Below are 17,712 nucleotides of genomic sequence, written 5' to 3'. Positions count from 1 at the left end.
CCCCCTCCCCTTTCGCTTCTCTTTTATTTCCTCTGGGAGGGGCCATTCATCGTCCCCCTGGAGCCTTCCTCCCAAGTTGGCCCCTGTTCTCTAACTGTTCCCTTCGTCTGGCCGCTCTGCACATGCGCACACTGGGAACAGGCTCCAGCTGTTCGCCAGCCTCACTGATGTCTGACTCTGAAGGCAGCTGATAACTGGCATATGGCTCCCTCTCTGCCTCCGACACAGAGCCCTCATCAGAGCCTTCCCCAGACTCCAGGACTGGCCCAGGTTCCTCCCCAACCTCCTCACTGTCCGAATCTGCTGCCAGATCCACTGGCGAACCACAGCAATGTATGCCACCTTGAGTTGTACAAAATAAAGGCGGGAGACAGTATGTAAATAAGAGACCCACACCGTATAATGGATATATATCTCTCTGTGTTAGCAACAGCAAAGCTCTTTTGGGCTCTCCCCACCGATCCAAACACGGATCTAGGCTGGGTTCACACGGCAACCCTAACACTGGGGTTCGAGAAATCGCAACGGCAGCAACGTGCAGATCGCCTACAATGCCCAAGCGACGGATTTCAAGTTTCGAGCTTCCTCTGTCGATTCATACCCTGTTTGAAGATAATCGGCTGGCATTCGTAGCCCCTGACCCCCAAAATGACGCACTCCCGTTTCGGAAACCCGGCAATAGTTCCCTCGTGGTGGGGACCTCTGCTTCGCGGAGACGGGTTCTAGGTGGGAAGGGAACAACTGGGTGGGTCATGGGGAGGGGCGAGGACAGGGAGGCGGCCCAAGGAGAATCCGTCTCCCCAAATTGGAATCCAACCCCCCTCCCTCCCCAAATGCTTGGATGGGAAGAGATGCGATGGCCATCCGGCCGATGCAGAAGTCCAGTACAATCAAAATGACGAGATTGAGCGGTCCACGGCGGCCCACGGAGGGTGTGGTATGTTCTCCAACCGTCTTCCTCCAGCGGGAGAGCCGTGCTTCCCCCTCCCGCTCAGTCGAGGGGTCCCTGGAAAATGAGCCGGACGAAACCCTGCTGGCCGGTCAGCCAGGTGCCGCAGAAGGGACAGGCGGCGTGGAAGGCGTGGGTGCCGTGCGGCAGCGGGATCTGCGACCAATACTGGACAGTCTTAGCGGAACAAACGTGGCCGCAGGGGCAGAAGGCGTGGGTGGGGCGTCCGGCGTCCAGATACAGCCCGGCCTCGCAGCCCAGCCAGAGAGGCACGTAAGGGCCCAGCCGCCGACACATGGGGCACTCGCGCTCCAGCCCCCCCTTCTCTTTACGGAACCCCCAGTTGTGAAAACCGTGGACGTGGCCACAGTTGATGTAGACCCAGGGCTGCTGTTTTTCCACCACGCCCCGTTGGGCCAGGCTGGGGAAGGCCAGGGTGCTGAAACCCACCGGGCACTGAGGCCGGGCAGCGTTGACCTCTTGACGCAGCAGCTCCAGCTGTTGCAAAGTTGGGGTGCGCAGGAGGCCCTCCGAAGTGCGCCAGAGGAGCGTGGCCCCGCAGAGATCAATGAGGGAGCCGTCCTCCAGAATGTTGGACTCCATTTCCACCTGGTACGGAGGGAGAAGAGAAAAGAAGAGACGAATAACAGAAAAATGGAAGCCTTGAAGAATTCCAGATGTTTGCGCTGTCAGCGCAAAGACAAATCACAAGACTAGAGGACCTCCAAGGTCCCTTCCAACTCTATTGTTAATGTTATGTAATAATGGAATGGAATGGAATAGAATAGAATAGAATAATAATAGAGTTGGAAGGGATTTCGGAGGTCTTCTAGTCCAACCCCCTACTCAGGCAGGAAACCCTACACCACTTCAGACAAATGGTTATCCAATCTCTTCTTAAAAACCTCCAGTGATGGGAGCACCCACAACTTCTGGTGGCAAGTCGTTCCACTGGTTAATTGTCCTCACTTTTGGGAAATTTCTCCTTAGTTCCAGGTTGCTTCCCTCCTTGATTAGTCTCCATCCATTGCTTCTTGTCCTGCTTTCTGGTGCTTTGGAGAATAGGTTGACCCCCTCTTCTTTGGGGCAGCCACTCAAATATTGGAAGATTGCTATCATGTCACCCCTAGTCCTTCTTTTCACTAAACTGCCCAATTCCTGCCACTTTCTTTTGTATAATCTACCCTGTTTTCCCGAAAATAAGACCTCCCCGAAAATATTGCAATGCAGCAGCAGCCAAGAGGTGACCCCACTTGCCGCCTCCTGCACCTCAAAAATAATAAGACCTCCCCAAAAACAAGGCCAAGCACTTATTTCGGGGGGGGGGGTCAAAAGAAAATAAGACCCTGTCTTATTTTCAGGGAAACACGGTATAGTCTCCAGTCCCCTAATTATCTTTCTTGCTCTTTGCACTCCTAAATCTCCTCTTTCTCCTGCCTTATAAATCTTGACTTGTAATCCACGCTTATCCATTGGAGTTGCCAACCTACCAGCTTTCCCCGCTGTTGCGCCGAGCGACTGTCTCGCAGAGCGTAGACGTTCCCGCAGACCGAGATCTCCCGCCAGACTCCCGGGGTGGAGTCTTCGCTGAAACCGCCGCTGGGGTGCATCACAAGCACGCCGTTCGTGGTCAAGCCATCCATGAGCCCGTCGGGAGTCCTCCATTTCGCAGCTCTCTCCTGCCAACGAGAGATGCGGCGCTGAAGTTTGGTTTTAAGGTCCCGGTTAGTCAAATGCCCCACCTGCTCCTCACTCAAACCTACTCGAGTCAAAGACAACCAGAATCTAGGTCCGTTAGGGCGAACCTGTGGCGAAGGTGGCACACAGAGCCCTCTCAGTGGGCACGTCAGCTGTCGCCCCAGCTCAGCTCCACCACACATGCCTCCCGCTGGCCACCTGATTTTCGGGTCTCTGCCATGCATGGGGGGGGGGCGCATGTGGGAGACATTCACGCAGGCGTGGGGGGGGGCAGGGGGAGCATGGGGTATATGTGCAGCACGCCGCGTTTTTGCTTTAAGAAGGCTAAAGGGAGCCTGAAGGGAGGTCTACACCCAAAAGCAGGGCGGGGCGGGAGGGCGTTCACGCATGTGCGTGGGAACAGGAACGATTTTGCTCCCAGGAGGCTGCAGAGGTCCTACTAGGCCCAAAATGGGGCACGGAGGAGGTGTATGCACATACGGGGAGGCAGGCGGTGGACGTTTTTGCTCCCAGGAGGCTCCAGAGGTCCTACTAGGCCCAAAATGGGGCACGGAGGGGGCTTATGCACATACGGGGGGGGAAGGTGGGGGGGGGTTGCTCCCAGGTGAGTGCAGGAAATCCCACGAGGCCCAAATGGGACGTGGGACATGTGGTGCATGCCCCCGCTCCCCATTTCTGCTCCCAAGAGGTTGCAGGGAGTCCTAATGGGCCCAAAACAAATTGCGGAGGGGGTGCATGCATATGCACACGGGGGGGGGGGTCGTGCTTTTTCTCCCCAGAGGCTGCAGGGAGGCCTACTGGGCTCAAAATTGAGGGTGGGGAACTCATGTGTGCATGCATGGGGGGAGAGCGCAGGGGAGGCGCACATGTGCAGGGAGGCGGGGTACATGGGTGGGTGGGTGTTGTTGCACGTACATTGCATTATAGCATGCAATGACAAAAAAGGTTAGCAATCACTGCTCTATCCTTGAGTTACAACTGTTCGTTTAGCAACGGTAGGAAGTTACCACACACATTCAAACATTCTCATGGCCATCGGTGAGAGACTCTTTGGGTTTCAAACGAGTTGCTGCCCAGTTGCAAAAGTGGCTGTGCCCCATTGGGTCCCTGAAAAAATACAGCTAGTCCTGATAGCACAACAGTTCATTTAGCAACCACTCAAAGTTACAATGGGACTGGCAAAAAGTGACATGACCGTTTTTCACACTTACAACTATGGCCGCATCACGTGATCAAAACTCAGACATTGGGCAAAAGCTTCGTAGTTAGGACAGTTGCAGTGTCCCGGGTGGGGTGTGTGTGTGTCACATGATCCCCTTTTGCGACCATTTGACAAGCAACGTCAATAAAGAAGTTCAGATTCACTTCACAACCATGTTACTAAACCATGCGGCTACTCCCTTAACGACCGCAGCAAGGAAGTCCGTAAAACGGGGCAAAACTCATGTGCCACCGTGGTTCAGTGAATCACTGCAGTATGATAAGTTAGTAGTTCAGTTGTTAAGTGAATCTGGCTCCCCCGTTGACTTTGCTTCTCAGAAGGTCACGGAAGGGGGAATCACGTGACTTCTCCCCCCCCCCGCGCGCGCAGAGGGACTCTGCAACCGTCATAAAAATGAACCAGTGGCCAAGCATCTGGATTTGGGTTATTTGCTGCCTCTGATATCAGCGAGGCAGAAGAACAACAGGAGCCTGTTCCCAGTGTACGTGTGCGCAGAGCTGCCAGAAGGCAAGGACAATTAAGAAAACAGGGTCGACTTGGGGGTAAGGCTTGGAGATGAATGACCCCTCCCATAAGACATAAAAGAGGAGCGAACGGGATGTGAGTTTTTGCAGGAAGCAATTAGTTCATTTGGTCGGTTCAAGCTTGGAAAAGTTATGTTTGACTCTGTGCTAAGTTTGGCATTTGGCAATTAGCTCCCTGGCAGCATTCCCAGGGAGATAAGGTGGGTGTTTATCAACATTCCCCTCAAAGACTGCGGCAACTCGAGCAGACATCTGTCAGAATCTTCACAGGCTGTTTGTGAAGCCTTGCGGACTGTGAATGACCATAATTTACAGCCATATAAATAAAAGAAGGTTTAGAGGACTCAGGTTGCGATTTATGCTTTCCCAGGAAGCCTAGGTCGGAACACTTAAGTGACTATTTCCAGTGCCGTTGTAACTTTGGACGGTCACTAACTGTTGTAAGTCGAGGACTATCTGTACACACGCATACGCACACAAAGGCTGCTTGGTGACTCACTCACTCCAAGGAAAATGTTGCGGGAAGCGTCGAAACCGGCGGCGTAAATCCGGGCCGTATACGGAGGATTTCTCTCGCAAATGACCCGGCAAGCAAAGCGGGAGATAGTACTTTGGGCTGTCTGCCCATCCACGGATGAGTTTGTGCCCGGCGTGGTGTCAGTCACCACAAAATCGATCATGCTCTCTGTCGAGCGGCCGATCTGGGAACAGAGAGATGAGGAGAAGGAGGAGACTCAAGTCAGCGGCCAAAATTTTAACAAGAAACGAACGTTTTTCCTTTTATCACAAAGCGGACATTTTTTCCCTTCTTTCCAAAACACTGGTTTTATTTTTCTCTAACGGTCAATCAATGTCCATTTCTTTCTGATCAATGTCGATCAGAAAGTTCGGCGGTTCGAATCCCTAGCGCCGCATAACAGAGTGAGCTCCCGTTCCTTGTCCCAGCTTCTGCCAACCGAGCAGTTCGAAAGCAGGTAAAAAATGCAAGTAGAAAAATAGGAACCACCTTTGGTGGGAAGGTAACAGCGTTCCGTGTGCCTTCGGCATTTAGTCATGCCAGCCACATGACGACGGAGACGTCTTCGGGCAGCGCTGGCTCTTCGGCTTTGAAACGGAGATTAGCAGCGCCCCCTAGAGTCGGGAACAACTGGCACATATGTGCGAGGGGAACCTTTACTTTTATCTTCAGCGGTTAATCTAAGATGGGTTTTTTAAATCACTGTTTTTAAATTATTTCGGTGTCTCTGGCCAGCGTACAGGTAGTTCTCGACTTAAGAGCACAATTGAGCATTTTCTGACTTTCCCACCGAAGTGATACCTATTTATCTACTCGCATTGGCATAGTAGGTTGGCAGAAGCTGAGGGGAGGATGGGAGCTCGTCCCATGATGTGGCAATCGGGTCTTGACAAGCCCAGCTCCTTTAACCACTTAACCAATGGCCGCAGTACTGTGAGTCACACCCACCCACCCACCCAAATTTGCCTTTTACAGGGGCTAAACAGCTCCCCATGATGTCATCTCTGGAGGCCCAGCAAAGGTGTTCTGTTCTGACCCAGCTCCCCATACACAACAAACCCTCTGAAGTTAACTCAAAGATTCCTCTATTAGGAGCGCCAGCAGCCGCGGCAAAAAGTTTCTCTCTCAACGCGGGCTAACAAGTCCGTCCATCCGAGAGATGAATAGTTGCCTGCCACATCTATTCATCTCCGCCCTCTGCCTTTTATCGCCAGAGCTAAGGTGGAGTTTTGCTAGCAGTGGTTGCTCTTCCAGCCCAAGGACCGGCCCATAGATTTCCACTGCTCTCCTCTCCTCTGCCTTTTGCCCATCTGTGCGTCAGACACTGGACCCAGCTGTTCCTCCTCTTCCTCCTCAGCCACCTGGGGGCTGTTGACTCTCCATCTGAGGGCTGACGGACAACCCAGTCTCTGCCTGCCTCTCTCTCTCTCTCTCTCTCTCTCTTTCTCTCTCTCTGTCTCCCTCTGTCTCTCTCTCTCTGTGTCTCTCTCTCTGTCTCTGTCTCTCTGTCTCTCTCTCTCAGTCTTTCTCTGTCTCTCTGTCTGTCTCTCTCTCGGTCTTTCTCTCTCTCTCTCTCTGTCTCCCTCTGTCTCTCTCTCTGTCTCTGTCTCTCTCTGTCTCTCTCTCTCTCTGTCTCTCTCTCTGTCTTTCTCTGTCTCTCTCTCTCTCAGTCTTTCTCTCACTCTCTCTCTCTGTCTCTGTCTCTCTCTGTCTCTCTCTGTCTCTCTCTCTCTCAGTCTCTCAGTCTTTCTCTGTCTCTGGCTCTCTCTCGGTCTTTCTCTCTCTCTATCTCCCTCTGTCTCTCTTTCTGTCTCTGTCTCTCCCTCAGTCTTTCTCTGTCTCTGTCTGTCTCTCTCTCGGTCTTTCTCTCTCTCTCTCTCTCTCAGTCTTTCTCTCTCTCTCTCTGTCTCTGTCTCTCTCTCTCTCAGTCTCTCTCTTAGTCTTTCTGTCTGTCTGTCTCTCTCAGTCTTTCTCTCTCTCTCTCTCTGTCTCCCTCTGTCTCTCTCTCTGTCTCTCTCTCAGTCTCTCTCAGTCTTTCTCTGTCTCTCTCTGTCTGTCTCTCTCGGTCTTTCTCTCTCTCTCTGTCTCCCTCTGTCTCTCCCTCTGTCTCTCTCAGTCTCTCTCTCTGTCTCTCTCTGTCTTTCTCTGTCTCTCTGTCTCTCTGCCTGTCTCTGTCCGTCTCTCTCAGTCTCTCTCAGTCTCTCTCTCGGTCTTTCTCTCTCTCCCTCCCTCCCTCCCCTCTCTCTCTCTACCAGTTCAATTCCCGCTTCCCCCTTGGAGTTCTCACGTTGCCTTGATGCTGATCCTGACCCCCATGCCTCCTCCTCCTCCTCCTCCTCTGATTCTGCTGCTGGAGGGGCCAGCGGTCAACAGCCCACAGCATGTTCCCTCCCTCCCCCGGACCTGATAAATACCTGGAACATGTCCGTCTCGCCATCTTGAGTATATTCGACAATGACCGAATGGCTTCGGGAAAGCGTGTAGGAGATGCTGTGTTGACCTCGGTCGCTCAGCGCCTGTAGGACCAGACAAGTAGTTACAATACTTCGTTTACAACTTGAGACTTATGACGGTTCATTTAGTGACCGTTCAGAGTTACAAGGGCAATTGAGCCCGGCATTTCTGTTGCTAAGTAAGGCATTACTGAAGTGTGTTTTGTCCCATTTTATGGCTTGCCATGGCGGTTCAGTCAATTGCGGCAGGCGTTAAATGAGTCGGCCTGTCGCTAAGTGAACCTGGCTCCCCCCACTGACCTGGTTTATCAAAAGGTCGCATGAGGGGAATCACGTGACCCCACGGCTCTGCAGCCGTCATTAAGCAGGAACCAGTTGCCAAGCGCCTGAATTTTGGTGACGTGATGCTGTAGCGGTCGTAAGTGTGGAAAAACAGCCGTCTCTTTTCCCGGTGCTGTTGTCACTCTGAATGGTCGCTAAATGAATGGTTATAAGTCGAGGACTAACTGTAATTTTGACTACGTTTCCCCATTTGGAGCAATTGGTGGTGGTGGTGAATGGGGCAGGGAAGGCACTTTGCCCATGCTCAGAATCTCTCTTTACACACAGCCTGAGGTTTAAATAGACCATTGGCTGGGTGGTGGTGGTGGAAGGAGGGGCATTTCTGCAACCACGGTCGGTGGCTTGACTTACTTTGGACATCAGTGGCGTGGAGATATGGTGGATGACGTCCGGTTTCACACCGTTGGCTTTGGGTCGCTTGTAGAGGGCCAGCCGGCTGCGGTGACGGCCTTTGTCTCCGTTAGCCAGAGACCCATTGTACCTGCGTTTAACAGAATAACAGCGTTGGAAGGGACCTTGGAGGTCATCAAGTCCAACCCCTATCCATCCAAGCAGGAGACCCTACACCATTTCTGACAGAGGGCAGTCCAGTCTCTTCTTGAAAGCCTCCAGAGATGAAGCTACCACAACTTCCGAAGGCAACTTCTGTTCTGTGAATTGATTGTTCTCCCTGTCAGGAAATTCCTCTTTATTTCCAGGTTGAATCTCTCCTTGGTCAGTTTCCATCCATTATTCTTTGTCTGGTGCTTTGGAAAATAGCTTGACCCCCTTCCTCCTCTCTGTGGCAGCCCCTCAAATATTGGAAGATGCTCTCCTGTCTCCCCTGGTCCTTCTCTTCCCTAGACTAGCCAGGCCCAGTTCCTGCAACTGTTCATCATAGGTTTTAGCCTCCAGTCCCCTCATCATCCTGGTTCTTCTTTTCTGCACTTTTTCTAGAGTTTCAACATCTGTTTTGTAGTGTGGTGACCGGTGTGTGTGTGTGTGTGTGTGTGTGTGTGTGTGTGTGGCTTCCTGCCAGCATTACTACCGGTTTAGTGCCTGAAAATTTTTGCAATCCAACCAGACTGGCTTGCAAAGTTCTGCTCACTCTCTGCCCCAAATAGGACAAAGTGATGGTGTTGGAAACCTATAGAAAACAAGTTGGAAGGGACTTTGGAGGTCTTCTAGTCCAGCCCCCTGCTCAATTGGGAGACCCTATATAGCAGTGGTCTCCAACCTTGGCAACTTTAAGACTTGTGGACTTCAATTCCCAGAGTTTGCTGGCTGAAGAACTCTGGGAGTTGAAGTCCACAAGTCTTAAAGTTGCCAAGGTTGGAGACCACTGCTATATACCATTTGAGACAAATGGCTCTCCAGTCTCTTCTTAAAAACCTCCAGTGATGGAATATCCACCACTTCTGGAGACAAGTGGCTCTACTGTTTAATTGTTCTCACCGCCAGGAAATTTCACCTTAGTTCTAAGTTGCTTCTCTCCTTGATTAGTTTCCACCCATTGCTTCTTGTTTTACCCTCAGGTGCTTTGGAAAATAAGTTGACCCCCTCTTCTTTGAGGCAGCCCCTCAAATATTTAAACACTGTTATCATCACGCCCCCTAGTCCTTCTCTTCGTTAGGTTGGATATCTGTTCTGATCTAGGCTTCCCAAGATCATGATGCCGACTCCTCATCTCGATAAAACCTCTTTTATTTAGGTTAGAGGGAATTCCTCTTCAGCAAAGTCCCGGCCGACAGTCTTTCATGAGATTTCACAACTGCAGGCCTTTATCAGGCTGGGAGAGCTGCCAGGCTGATATATTTTAAACGCCACGCTGTAGCAGCAATTACCTGGCAAGAAGCCAGGAACAGATCTTCACTCTAATGAATGGAACTCCTGCAAACTCCACTCCCCTTTTGCTCTTCTTTTATTCCCTATGGGAGGGGCTGTTGTCATATGACTCCTTGTGTAGGTGTGGCGGTCACCCATGGCCCAGTGCATAACAGGGCATGCGCAGCCACGCTGAACCACACAGGAAAAAACAAACTCCATAACATCCTGATAGTTCATAACATAACATCCTGATAGTTCACTCTAGATGTGCCTTACCCAACGACGCGCAGGATTTGACCATATATAGACAGAACTTCCCTGAGCAGTAGATTAGCAATTGTAGTTTGACAGGCTGTCTTAAATCATATGCTGATTTCCTCCTGCCTTTGTCCTATCTCAATAAAAGGGGGTCCCAGACCCCAATCTGGGTTGCTCCATCCCGAGAAAGCTCGTGTCTGTGTCTTTTCTCAACATTGGCCTCATGGACGAACCACGGGTACTTCACAAGGGGCCATTCACCGTCCACCTGTGGCCTTACTCCCAAGTTGACCCCTGTTCTTTAGTTGTTTCCTTTGTCTGGCAACTCTGCGCATGCGCACACTGGGAACAGGCTCCAGCTGTTCTTCTGCCTCACTGATGTCTGACTCTGAAGGCAGCTGATAACTGTCAGACGGCCCTGGCCCCCTCTCTGCCTCCGACACAGAGACCTCCTCAGAGCCTTCCCCAGACTCCAGGACTGGCCCAGGTTCCTCCCCAACCCTCCTCACTGTCTGAATCTGCCACCACCTCTGCTGGCGGGCCATAACACACCTCTCCCCAGTTCCTGCAACCATTCGCTTTACCCTCAATCCATACCTAACACTTGAAATAAACCTAGAAAAAAAATATGGTTTAACTTACTTACCCGAGAACAATCAATTCCCCGTACTTCACGGGCTTTTTGGTTAACAGAAGGCTGTCCCCCGCCGAAGGGTAAAATCGCCCATTTTGGGCACAGGTCCGGCGCAGAGTTAGAGGATGAGAACTCACAGCTTCAGCGCTTCCTTCAAGCACCATCCTAGGAATACAGGGTTGTGTGAACCTGGAGGAGAATGCAGGTATTTCAATTAGAGGTCCTGGGGGTGGTGGTGTCTGGGGGGGCAACAAAACATTTTGGGGCTTGAATACTTGGGGCCATTGGGAGTTTTGCAAATGTGCAGTTTGGTACGGAGAAATGACCCCCCCCCCAAAAAAAAAGGATTGAAGAAAAGCGACGTTTAACAACGCATGGCTTGCAAGCTATCTCTGTAGCCAATCCCACAAAGTAGATTCGGCGATCACGCATTGTTTATCTTTGTAAGGTTTTAAGTAATGGATTCCTAATTGAGTTCTGGTTATTCTGAAGATTGAAAGCCGATCTGGATCGGCTCCAGGGAACAATCTGGATGGATTGCTTAACAGCTTTTAAGATGGTTGGACTTCAATTCCCAGAATTCCCCAGCCATCTACCCTATGAAATCTGGGAGTTGAAGTCCACCCATCTTCAAGCTGCCAAGATTTGAGAAATAACTGACTTGGACAGTTTGCCACTGTCTTAGAATAGAATAGAATAGAATAGAATAGAATAGAATAGAATAGAATAGAATAGAATAGAACAGAAAATATGAATGAAGTGGAGTGGAGTGGAGTGGAGTGGACTGGAGTAGAGTAGAGTAGAGTACAATAGAATAGAATAGAATAGAATAGAATAGAATAGAATAGAATAGAATAACAGAATAAAGAATAGAATAGAATAGAACAGAATAGGATAGAAAATATGAATGGAGTGGAGTGGAGTAGAATAGAATAGAATAGAATAGAATAGAATAGAATAAACAGAATAAAGAATAGGATAAGATAGATATCAGAATAAAGAATAGAATAGAATAACAGAATAAAGAATAGAATAGAATATCAGAATAAAGACTAGACTAGACTAGAATAGAATAACAGAATAAATAGAATAGAACAGAATAGAATAGGATAGAAAATATGAATGGAATGGAATGGAGTAGAGTAGAGTAGAGTAAAATAGAATAGAATAGAATAACAGAATAAAGAATAGGATAGGATAGGATATCAGAATAAAGAATAGAATAGAATAGAATAGAATAACAGAATAAAGAATAGAATATCAGAATAAAGAATAGAATATCAGAATAAAGAATAGGATAGGATATCAGAATAAAGAATAGACTAGAATAGAATAGAATAGAATAGAATAACAGAGTTGGAAGGGACCTTGGAGGTCTTCTAGTCCAACCCCCTGCTCAGGCAGGAAACTCTACACCACTTCAGACAAATGGATATCCAACATCATCTTAAAAACTTCCAGTGTTGGAGTATTCACAACTTCTGGAGGCAACTTCTGTTCCACTGATTCATTGTTCTCTTTTGGGCTTTGAGGTCTGCTTTTTCTGTTGGTCTTCCATCCAAATGTTAACCAAGTTTGGCCTGGTTTAGCAATTCAAGATTATATAGCCAAGTTAAATCTTTTTTTTAAGATCCTATGCACTTCTATCTTAGCACAGCACAAGATGTAGATTCCCCCCCTCTCCTTACACAACAACACTCCTGGAAGGTAGGCCAAGAGGGAGGGTATTGCCCCAGAATCCTCCCAGGGATTTCCATAGCCGTGGGAGGATTTGAACTCGGGTCTTATCCCCACCTAGATGCCCTCTGGCATTTTTCCAGCGTCTGAATGCAAAAAACCCCGGGTAAGTTTTTCAATCCAGAAACACTTTCCAATCATCCTTCAGCTTACAAAACACCCATTTAACCACCATTAAATGAAACAAAAAAGTGACTTACCCCCAATCCTCGCTCTTATAACTGCCGTGGCGTCCCCCCCCCCCCACAGTCACAAGATCAACATTCGGGACCCTCGGCAACCTGGGTGTATTTACAACGGTTGCTGCGTCGATCCTTCCCCTCCGACAAGCCAAATCGTTGCTAACCCTAACCTTGGCTTGATTCTCCACACAGCCAGAGCAACTCGCGTCCCAAAAAAAAATCCAACCCATAAAATCAGGCACGGCTGCCTTAAAAGAACCGCCTCATTTAGCAACTGAAACCAACTGTGGTCGTAAGTCAAAGAGCTGGAGAGGAATGGACTCCCTGGGATTCAGAGAGCGAGCCCAGCCTAACTCGGTGCGTTGGACATGCTCGGAAGCGGATGGAGACCGAGCGCCATCTCATCCGCCAGCGATTCCTCTCTTGTGTGCATGGCTTTGTTGTTGCGCGAATTTTTCTTTTTTTCTTTTTGCCTATCCCCCCTCCCCTCTAAGGATTGTAAACACATTTAGCATCTCCCGGTTTCAAAGGGTTCTTCCCAGTCCCGAAAGTTGCCATGGCGACAGCCCTAAACTACCTCCGTGCTGTTACTACGGCAGCATCTCAGATATTGAATGCCTCTCTGTTGCCAAGGCAACATCCTCTTTTTTCCCATCCTGGTACCCACCAGAAAAGGAAGCTGTCGAGGCTTCCCAGATATATATATATATAAAAAATAAAATTAAAAAAAATAAAATAAAAATTCAATCACCTCCTGTTCCGGATCTTGGGTTTTTAGTTTTAACCCAAACCTGGATCCTGTTTTTCCTGCATTCGCAACGTGGCCTAAACAGATCTCACAGTTGCATTCACACAAACAAAAGCCCGAGAATTTGAACCTGGATGTTTGGGGGTTTATTTGTGTTCCTCCCCCTCCTCGAGTCTTGTGACTCCCCCAAACCTCAGAGAACAGAATGAGGATTTTGCAAAAGGCCACACTTTTGGCATTTCCTCCCCCACTAACACAACAGAGAACAGGCGGGCACGAAATGGCTTTGTACCAGCTCGGTAATCTTAAATCACTCAAATTTTCCTGCACAGATTGCAGAATAGAGAGAGAGAGAGAAGAAGAAGAAAAATCAGCATCTGTCTCGCCGATTTTATTTAGTTGTTTATTTAAACAAAACAACCACAAAGACCAAACCTCCATTGTTGGCTTGTTAGGCTTCTGAACTGAGTTTGTTCTTGATTACTTTAGGATTTGATTTTTTTTAACAGATCACGGGATTGGTAATCTGGGCCTTTCCTTAAATCTTGGGAAAATTGGTCCTGCCAACAATTGCAAGAATAACAAACCTGGGTTGCAAAGATGCAAAGATTCTCCCCCCCCCCAGCCACCTCCCCCCAAAAAATATGTTAGATTTTTTTTTTTTAATCATCATCGATTGGAGAGAAATCTCCATTCTGGTTTACGGTCAATTATTTCAAAGGCTAAACTTATTCCTTTTAAAAAGTAAAGCTATTTTTTCCTGAGAAAAGAATATTTTTAATAAACCCTCGATTGGAGGGTCCCCAATCTTTGGGGTGGGTGGGAGGAGGATATTTGTGGGCCCTGTCACAAAATGGCTACTGTGGGGGGGGGGGAGAACAAGCTGGTTCCCCAAATATAAGATACAAGGAGTGAAATTTTGAGGTTGAGAGAGCCCAAAGCCACAGGGCTAGAGGATGGTGTTTTTTTTTTAATTAAAACAAAAACCAAAATTAAACAATTATTCAAAAATGAAAAATATCAGAAGGGAATATAGAGTAGCCCTGTGCGGATTTCTACGGTGGTGCCCCTGGGCCCATCACTGGAGACTCTCAATATTTGCTAGAAGAGATGGAGGAATATGGAAAGTTTGCAGGAAAGAGGCAGGGATTAATTAAAGTTGTGCAGACTTAATTCCAAATTCAATGTTTTACGGGGAGTTAAGACATTGAATTTGGAAGTTTGGGATTATTTTTTTTTTTAAGAAAGGTAGATTGTGGCAATCCCTCTGTCAAATTTTTAAGATTTATTTTGGATCCAGAGGGACAGGAAGAAGCTATAAAGGACTAAACTCCAAATTAATTCTTTCTTTCTTTCTTTCTTTCTTTCTTTCTTTCTTTCTTTCTTTCTTTCTTTCTTTCTTTCTTTCTTTTTTCTTCCTTGCTTCCTTCTTTCTTTTTCTTCCTCCTTCCCTCCCATTCTCTCCTGTTCCTTCCTTCTTCCTTTCTCTCTCTCTCTTTCTTTTTTCTTTTCTTCTTCTCCTCCCTCCTTCTTTCTTTCCCCCCTCCCTCTCATTTTCTCCTTCTTTCCTTCCTGTCTGTTTGTCCATCCATCCATCCATCCATCCATCCATTTTTATTATTTATTAAATTCTAAATGGGGGCTTAAACAAACCTCTCTTTCTAGATGTGTGGATTTCAAACCCCAGAATGTTCAGCTTAGAATTCTGGGAAATGATGTCAACCCATCTGGGGAATCCAATGTATATGTGTGTATGGGATGGATTCATTCTAATATTCTAATATTTTTCCAAACAAGGAAAAAGGAAAGCTGGTTAGATTATCGTGACCTATTTACCAATAGTTTACTTAACTGTGGTTTATGGATTTAATCTAGCATTCCCGTTTGGGATTATAAACTAACTACAGCATCAACTAACCACAGAAGCTAAATTCGCATAAGTTTTAAACCCGTGGTTTCTGAATCTACAACACTGGATATAATATTATAATATTTGCCATGGGCGAATAGGCGGCAGTATAAATTCAATTATAAATAAAAAAAATAAAAATTAATTCTGGGCCACCCTAGAAAATTATGAATCCTATGTATGTATTTTTCAATCTTTAAGGCATAGTTTGATGGGAAGCTGGTTTTACTTAACGACCACCATATTAACTTAACTGCAGCGATTCACTTTAACCACCGTGGCCAAAAGGTCGTAAAATGGGGCAAATTCACTTAACATCTCTCTCACTTAGAGACAAGAATGTTGAGACAATTGTGGTTGTAAATCGAGGATACCGTATACAGATTATACAAGTTATACCTAATTGAAACAAGAAATGAAATGAAAAAGCAATTAAAAATATCGTGGCCCACTACAAAGAAACCCACGGCACGCCTGCGTGCTGTGATAAGCTACCTTAAGATGACATGGGCCAGGATGTGGGTTTAGGGTGTTGTGTGAATGCAGCCAAGAAGGGATCAGAAAGGAATATGAAACCAGCGGCACACAAGCCTGTTCTCCTGTTTGCATTATAACTTCCAATTTTAAAAGTTCCTTCAAGCCCCCAACTCTTTCCAAACTGTCACACAAAAGAACGAAGCCAAAACATAACAATGATTTTTTTCTTTGATTTCAAACTGCTGCCTTTCTGCCCTCCGTACAGCAGTGCTAACAACAACACCAGGCCACAATCTGTACACAAGAAGCTATGCAATACAGACTGCAAAAATATACACCTTTTATAGATGTGTGTGTGTATATGTATATATATGCACACACGCACTCACACAATCTGCACATGAGAAGCTATACAATATTGCAAAAATACTCCTTTTATAGATGTGTGTATACACACAATCTGCACATGAGAAGCTATACAATATTGCAAAAATACACCTTTTATAGATGTGTGCATAGACACAAACACACACACAATCTGCACACAAGAAGCTATACAATACTGCAAAAATACTCCTTTTATAGATGTGTGTATACACACAAACACACACAATCTGCACATGAGAAGCTATTCAATACTGCAAAAATACTCCTTTTATAGATGTGTGTATTCACACAAACACACACACAATCTGCACACGAGAAGCTATACAATACTGCAAAAATATACCTTTTATAGATGTGTGCATACATACAAACACACACACAATCTGCACATGAGAAGCTATTCAATACTGCAAAAATACTCCTTTTATAGATGTGTGCATACACACAAACACACACTCACAATCTGCACACGAGAAGCTATGCAATACGGGTCTGCAAAAATACACCTTATATATGCATGTGTATACACACACACACACAAACACGAGAAGCTCTACAATACGGACTGTTTATATACAAAAAGTTCATATTGTGTAGCTTCTCATCTGCAGTTTGTGCTGATTGTGTGTGTGTGTGTTTGTTTGTGTGTATATTTCTATGTATATGTATGTGTGTGTGTGTGTGTGTGTGTATATAGATAGATAGATAGATAGATAGATAGATATAGATATGTTTATATATATACATACACACGTATACATATACTTATACAAACACACACACACACACACACACACACACACACACACACACACACACACCTGATGCAACTGTCCAGAAATGTTTGCCCTAAAGGACTTTTAAAAACATTGTCTACATTAGCAAAAGGAGCTGGAACTTTATAATTTAAACAGAGAAAGGTTAAGTTTGCATGGATGTACAGATTAAAATTCCTGGATGAAATCTATCTACGTAGTCACTTAAGAATCAACAAAGACTCAGTGACACCTAACCAACCAACCAACCACATGATCAAGTAACCCCAAAAATAAAAGTGCCCTAGAGCATGTGCAGAATATATTTCCAAGTATCCTGTAAGCTTCCAGAAAGAACCTGGGTCCTTCCTGTAAAGGAAAGAAAGCAGAATCCTCTTGCCCCTCAGTTGGCTTTGTGGCTTGGGGGAAAATCAATCAATCAAATCTGTTTAAGCATTTGGATGGAAGACCAACAGGTAAAGCCATTGGAGGAAGTCAAAGAAACACAGAAACAGCTGCTGGGGTTGGGGGGGAGGGGGAAGCAAAGATCAGTCCGTTTCACACCCCAAAATTAAAAGAAAATTAAAACCAGGAAGGAGTTTTTAAACACGAGAAGGGCGCCGGCAACAGATGGATGGGAAAACCCAGTTTGTGGGCTTAAGGTTTAAGAAGTGACGTGGTTATCAACAACCTATTCTGGGGATCAGACCTGAGATGGCTGATCCGCTAGCCAGCAATGTTTATTATCCCAGTTTCGGAATCCGTCTGGATGACCTCACCACGTCCCTTGACCGAGGGGGTCAGGCGACCCCGTAAACAGGTGTGTTCACACAACCAGACGGGTCAAAGAAGGGGATTTGGCAACCCCAAACCTGGTGTGGTTTGAGCCCAAGGCGGTGGTCTTTTTTTGCGAGCCAGAAAATGGACGGTTCTAAGCCGAGTTACGTAGGTTGTGTGAACGCAGCCAGCGGTGCTTCTAAGAGGGAACCATTTGGGGTTTATTTTTGGGGGGGGCTATGGGGATAGGGAGGAAAGGGGGCTGCAATTGGGGAACCAAAAATCCAGGTGTTGGGTTTCCTGTCCTTCCAACCCCAGAGGTAAACATTGACAAATC

General features: G+C 47.0%; 1 protein-coding gene across 1 annotated transcript in view; it reads right to left on the bottom strand.

Moving 5' to 3' along the window:
* Positions 1 to 428: 428 nt before the first annotated feature.
* Positions 429 to 17,712, bottom strand: part of PELI3 (pellino E3 ubiquitin protein ligase family member 3) — an 18,079-nt gene continuing 795 nt past the window's right edge. Inside the window, exons 2-7 of the mRNA XM_087703717.1 lie at positions 10,416 to 10,592; positions 8,057 to 8,186; positions 7,325 to 7,426; positions 4,897 to 5,094; positions 2,440 to 2,628; positions 429 to 1,558 (exon numbers count right to left, since the gene is read on the bottom strand). Of these exons, the coding sequence (XP_087559843.1) occupies positions 992 to 1,558; positions 2,440 to 2,628; positions 4,897 to 5,094; positions 7,325 to 7,426; positions 8,057 to 8,186; positions 10,416 to 10,567 (1,338 nt within the window). The 5' untranslated portion in view covers positions 10,568 to 10,592 and the 3' untranslated portion in view covers positions 429 to 991. The remainder of the gene's footprint in view (positions 1,559 to 2,439; positions 2,629 to 4,896; positions 5,095 to 7,324; positions 7,427 to 8,056; positions 8,187 to 10,415; positions 10,593 to 17,712) is intronic.

This window comes from Thamnophis sirtalis, unplaced genomic scaffold (genome assembly GCF_051295495.1).
Source record: "Thamnophis sirtalis isolate CommonGarterSnake01/CBP01778 unplaced genomic scaffold, rThaSir2_p1.2 scaffold_2, whole genome shotgun sequence".
NCBI classification, from domain to species: Eukaryota; Metazoa; Chordata; class Lepidosauria; order Squamata; family Natricidae; genus Thamnophis; species Thamnophis sirtalis.
The sequence above is the reverse complement of the archived record's forward strand: the minus strand, read 5'-3'. Positions and strand labels throughout refer to the sequence as shown.